At 43.5% G+C, this 6,000-nt stretch overlaps 1 protein-coding gene across 2 annotated transcripts in view; it reads left to right on the top strand.

The window, feature by feature from the left end:
* Window positions 1-1,210: 1,210 nt before the first annotated feature.
* Window positions 1,211-6,000, top strand: part of LOC146204198 (tetratricopeptide repeat protein 5-like) — a 62,805-nt gene continuing 58,015 nt past the window's right edge. Inside the window, exons 1-2 of one of the 2 annotated variants that reach the window (XM_084589140.1) lie at window positions 1,211-1,496; window positions 1,625-1,757. In XM_084589140.1, coding sequence (XP_084445266.1) covers window positions 1,407-1,496; window positions 1,625-1,757 — 223 coding nt within the window. In that variant the 5' untranslated portion in view covers window positions 1,211-1,406. The remainder of the gene's footprint in view (window positions 1,497-1,624; window positions 1,758-6,000) is intronic. The other variant, XM_084589141.1, reaches the window with a different exon arrangement.

Below are 6,000 nucleotides of genomic sequence, written 5' to 3'. Positions count from 1 at the left end.
GGTGACAAGAAAAGCTTACAAAACAGACCTGCTGGCTGAACATTAGCAGCTCTTTGCAGCTGCATAAATTGTTTCTTTCAAATATGTTGCTACCTTTGTCAAAATGTCATGCTGGCTACAAATTAAGATCATTATGAGCCAACTAATCTATTCATGGCTACCTTTTCAAACAGTTACAATTAAGATTTGCTTTAGTACAGAAGCAAGCCCCAGCATTACCAAGAACGCAGGGCACACAAGGCTGACATGGAGGACGCACTGTTTTGTATTCACAGAGATGTACGTAAGCTTGAAGTACACATAGTTTTTCACTCAATGGAAGGAGCCAGGTCATAACACTTTGTGGTGAGGGTGCCAATTATATGCAAGTGAGAGGTTGGCCATCATGCAGTGACATGCATTGCAGCTTAAGGGCAATAGTAGGGATGACAGTGCTGGTGATGGAGGCACCACTGGATCAAAATTATGAGCCAATGAGTTGTGACCTGAATAGGTTTGGAGCTCCAGGTGACGTGCATCAAACAGTGATTCACAAATTTGTCAAAAGCTGAGTTCCTAATAGCACTGCGTAAATGCGAGTCAAGCTATGAATTTCAGGCCAGAGTACTCCTTGAAATGAAGTATTGAAATGCTTATCCAGCCACGCAGAAACGTTGGAGTAACAATAAGTGGTGCAATTGTACACCTAAATGAACAAATGCCACATTGCACAGGAGCACATAACATCGGAACTGAGGGAAACTAGACCATGGAGCAGCGGTTGATGATGCTGATCCTACATTTTAGTCTCTCTTCACTAGTGTCCACCTTTGTAAGCAGATGCAAGTCATCTGCTGTGTGTGTGTGTGTGTGTGTGTGTGTGTGTGTGTGTGTGTGTGTGTGTGTGTGTGTGTGTGTGTGTGTGTGTGTGTGTGTGTGTGTGTGTGTGTGTATATATTCGGCTGTGTTCATATGGATAAGTTTCCGAGAAAAAAAAAAAGCGGGGAAGCGCGCTTGGCGCTCACAGACATGGAGGATCTGTTTTCTTTTTTCTTTTTTAATCTCAAAATGCCCACGTGACTTGTTCGGATGTTATTGATGCCGCCCAAACTCTCCTATATGAAAAAGTTAGTAAAACCCTTTCGTAGCTAAAAATATATGTACTGAAAAGTTCACATCAGCGTTTTTGTTTTTCTTTTTTTGTTTATGTGACGTCAGCTAACGTAAAACTCCGCCCATCGACTAACTACGTGAAAGAAACGGGTCCCGAGCTGGGCTGCAAATGACGTCGAGTGTCCTCTCTTTACATATATGTTGCTCTATGGCCTCGCGACTCAAGCCCAAGCGACTTAACATGTCTGTTAGCATTGGTCTGTAATGGCAACGCCTCCTCTAACTAAAGAAGGCGCTAGTAATGGCCTCTAAAAATGGCAGACGACCAAGCGGGGTCTATGGCAGACCCGACACAGCCGCGACCAGAAACTAACACTGATTCATTTTGTTTGCAGTCTGTGAAGGTAATTTTTGTGTTTTTAAATGTAATACCTTACTTGTCGTGCACGCTTTTCTAACAGATGTTCAGTTTGTCTTAATGGAAGTACTTAAGTGGTAAGTGTTTGTTTTGCTGTCGCACATGCTCTTGTAGGAGGCCGTGGACGAGTTGTACACATTTCGAGACAACTATTACATGAAAAATCCGAGTGCCTCTGAAAAGCAGAGAATCGAAGATGTTGAAAAGAAGCTTACAAAGGTGCTGCACGATCTTGACGTCCACGGAGGTGAGTGAATAAGTGGTTCAGTGTTTGGGGCGATTGAGTGTTTGAGAAGGGGGGTGGGGGGTGCAGTCATATTACACAATGTATTACTAGCTCACCGTTTTCCACATATTTATTGAGAACGAATGTCGAATTAAAAATTAGGAGGATGTTTATGCTTATGTTTTGCCTTAATATTAGACTGGGAAGCGTGCGCTTTCATGGGCCCAGCTCTAATGCTCGTAGCTTGGCATCCCGCCTTCGCTTCAGCCGTCTAGCTGCCTCATGAGCCCTGTATACATGAACTCGACAGCACCGGATCGAGTCGGCGCCGAGTAAGCGAGGTCACCATTACTCGTGTCTACATGAACTCGCTTTTTAGCTGATGATGAGTTGAGGCCATTCCCTTTGTAACGGGCGGATACGGCATACATATCCTAGCCGGTTAGACAAAAAAGGAGAAAAAGAAAAAAAGGACAGTGAGTATCGCAGCGGCACGTAGCGTCGAGATTTGAAGTTATGGTGCAAGTTTCTTGCTCTTATTTGATTCCGTTGTGTTTTACTATCGAGAGCTTCGATTATTTTTTTCATCGTTGATGAGGGCTAAAAACACATTCAACTTGCTGAAGCATCTCGCCACTCCGTAGGCTTTTCAATTTTAGAGTTCCCCTTAACTCGACTCCCTGGCTGAACAGCTACATGCTTTTAGTCCCTGTATACATGGGCTCGACAGCACCGTGCCGAGTAAGCGAGGTCACCATTACTCGACCCGGTTGGTGTCTACATGAACTCTCTTTTTAGCGAGCAAGTATCGCAGCAGCGCGTAGCTTCGAGATTTGAAGTTATTGTGTAAGTTTCTTACTCGTATTTGATTTCGTTGCCTTTTACTATCGAGAGGTTCGATTATTATTTTTTATCGTTGATGAGGTCTAAAAAGCATTCAACATTGCTGACGCTCCTCGCCGCTCCGGTGGCTTTTTGATCCCAGAGTAAGCCATAACTCGACTCTCTGACTCGACAGCGTCTACATGCTTTTAGACAAGCGGGTCAAGTGAGTTAACCTACCCCCTGCAAGCGAGTTAACACGACCCACTCTACGCCTATTTTACTCAACCCGACTGCATATACATGAACCTGGCAACTGGTTTTTTTACTCGACAGGCTTACTCTACTCAACTCTGTCGAGTCCATGTATACAGGGCTTTAGACAAGCGAGTTAACCTACCCCCTGAAGCGAGTTAACTCAACCTGCTCTGCTGCCTATTTTACTCGACCCGACTGCGTATACATGAACCCAGCAACTGGTTATTCACTCGACAGGCTTACTCAACTTGACTCTGCCAAGTTCATGTATACAGGGCTTATACATGAACTCGACAGAGTCTGGTCGAGTAAGCCTGTCAAGTGAAAAAACTAGTTGTCGGGTTCATGTATAAGCAGTCTGGTTGAATTAACGCGCTTGGCCCGCTTGTCTAAAAGCATGTAGACGCTGTTGAGTCAGGAGTCGAGTTATAAAGAACTCTGGGATCAAAAAGCTTCTGGCGTGCCTGAGAGTGTTAGCGAAGTTGAATACTCTCTAGCTGTCATCAGTGATAAAAGATAGTAATCGAAGCTCGTGATAGTAAAAGGCAGTGGAATCAAACACAACTGCAGACGCTCTCACAATAACTTCGAATCTCGATGCTAGGCCCCACTGCTATACTTAATTGCTAGAAGCAAGTTCATGTAGATACCAAGCGTGTCAAGTAAGGGTGACCTCGCTGACTCGACTCGGTGCTGTCGAGTTCATGTATACAGGGCTATTGAGCGTTCTTCTCCGCCAGAATTCTCTGTGTTTCGTCTTACGAAGTCTCACTGGTAGTCGAGCACCACCATCATGGGAAGACACGCCCTCAAATGAAGCCTTACACAAGTGCACACATCTGATGCAATGTCAGAAGACGATGCCACTCGAGTACCGTTCACGGGTTCCATCACATGCGGTTAAACTCAGTGACACATGCACGAGATTATTTGTCTACACTACACAGGCTTCATTGACTAATCACCATTCGCTACTCACTAATCAATCAGTCAACCAGTCACACCATCAACCACCTCCAAATCAATGAACCAACGCACTCCACACAAGGCGTTCATCATTTTGCAGCAGGTTTTTTTACTCTAGACATGCAGCTTGCACTAGCACCATCTATCTAAGGAAAGATGTATCATATCAGTCCAGTGGCCACCGCCATGGAGGAGTTGGCTGCACCCAAATGAATGTTTCCCCGGCAGGATTTTGACTCCTCCTTGAAAGCTCCTTCTCAAACTTGGGTATAGCGGCAGCTTTTCAGCACGAGAGCAGTCCGCATATCTCAGCACTCATGGTTGGTCATGTTCAGGACACTTGTGTCGCATCATCAAATGCTGATTTATTAATTCAATGTCATGCTAATAATGGTTGTAATTAGTAATTAGAGCATGCGGCATTGTTTTTAGAAGACCTCTGCATGTGTTCTGCAAGGTTCTTACTGGGTGCCTCAAGTTCTACTGGACATAACATGCTTTCTTTGCTCTAACATGTAGCCACAAATTGCAGTGTCTGGCAGTGCACCTTGTAAAGTGCCACTGGTGCTGTAGCACTGGTTGACTTGTGCTAAACTATGTGGAAGCATCTATGTTACAATCTGATTGCGTGTCTCCAGTATGTCAGGCTTCCATTTGCTGATTCATTTGTAAAACTGATGTGAAAACAACAAAAGTTTCCTTTATCAGTGCTTCAGTGTTTTTCACACTGCTTTTCAATTAGCCCTGTTATCTGTTTTAATTCTGTGCGAAAGCCTGAGGAAAGCATGCTAGCACAGCACATCCTCCTTTCAATCTCATGTGTCTGATCTGTGAGTTAGAATGTGCACCTTTTTGAGCAAAGAAACTTGTTTTTTGTTAGTTTCATGCTGTTCTGTTACGAAGTGCTACCTGCACTGTTGAATCTTCTACTGGTTTATATTTTTCTAATGTACATTGATGCAGTGGTGACGTAGAGGTAGAACATCCGCTTCACACGCAAGAGGACCGTGGTTCGAATTCTGGTGTCGTGCAATTCTCCACCTGTTAAAAAGTCCACCTTTCGATAGAATTGCAACTCAGGTTTGGGGTGTGACCTTAGCTCGGTGACCGCCATAAGCGCACTCCCTCAACAAGGCAAGATTTGGCCACCCTGGTATAGTAATTGGCCACAACCTCCTATGAATACTCCAGTAAACCCCTGGCCCTCAGTTCCCAGTGGCTACGGAGCAACTTACCAAGGTGGCAGTCAGACGTGTGACACAGCAGAGGGTGTTAGGAATTTTTGGCTCTGGACAGGCTGCCATTAGAAACTGAACCTGGCAGCATTTAATGCTAGAACCCGGTCTAGTGAGGCTAGTCTAGCAAGGTTGTTCATGGAACTAGAGGGCGTTAAAGGGTATAGTATAGGGCTTAGTTAAGTTAGGACAGACGAAGCAGCATATAAAGGCTGGCATGTACTGTGCTGCAAAGTTTTAGGGGCTCTTGTCAAGCATATATCTGGTACCAGAGGTAACCATGAGAAACGTCCCAGGCCTCAAAACCGACCACCACCAACTTTTCTGAAAAAACGTTGAGTGCAGAAAAATCTTTTGTTGACTTAAGTTCTATTTGAATTTTCCGCAAAGAAGCAAAAGTTGGTCTCAGAATAAAAAAAAATTAAATCATGCGTGAGTCAATATGCTTTGACAGATATTATTTTAGATATTTTACTTACATCTTCTATGCCACTTCATGAATGAAACAATAGGAATTTTTCATATAGTTTTGGGTCACTAAAATGCAAAAAATGTGGCTTTTTATGAAATTGTTTTACATTCACCTCAATAACACTTCAGCCCAAGCAATTATTTGAAGTTTTCACCAGTTTGTATAGTTAATGCTAATAATAATTTGGGCTCATTGAGTGAAGCCTTTCTTATAGCATGCTCCAAACTTTGCAAAAAGTGACTTTTTCTTGATAATCAGGCTTATATTGGGAATTAAGGTCTTTGAGATAAAAAAAACTCGAGGTGGCTTATTATACACATCACCGTTGTAGCTTTAAACCTAGAAGATTTTATGCAAATAAATTTTGTGATGACTGGAGTAATTATTTTTGAAGTCTATAACCAGCCACAGTGGCAGGCACAGACTGTGACTTCACTGCAGAGCACGAAAGTGTCACCACATAATTTTATGGTTTGTATATGCACCCATGTCCTTTATGCAGCGAGCGTGT

Source organism: Amblyomma maculatum, chromosome 1 (genome assembly GCF_055883805.1).
Source record: "Amblyomma maculatum isolate TAMU_Amacu chromosome 1, ASM5588380v1, whole genome shotgun sequence".
In the NCBI taxonomy this organism is placed as follows: Eukaryota; Metazoa; Arthropoda; class Arachnida; order Ixodida; family Ixodidae; genus Amblyomma; species Amblyomma maculatum.
This window is presented reverse-complemented; position numbering and strand designations above follow the sequence as displayed.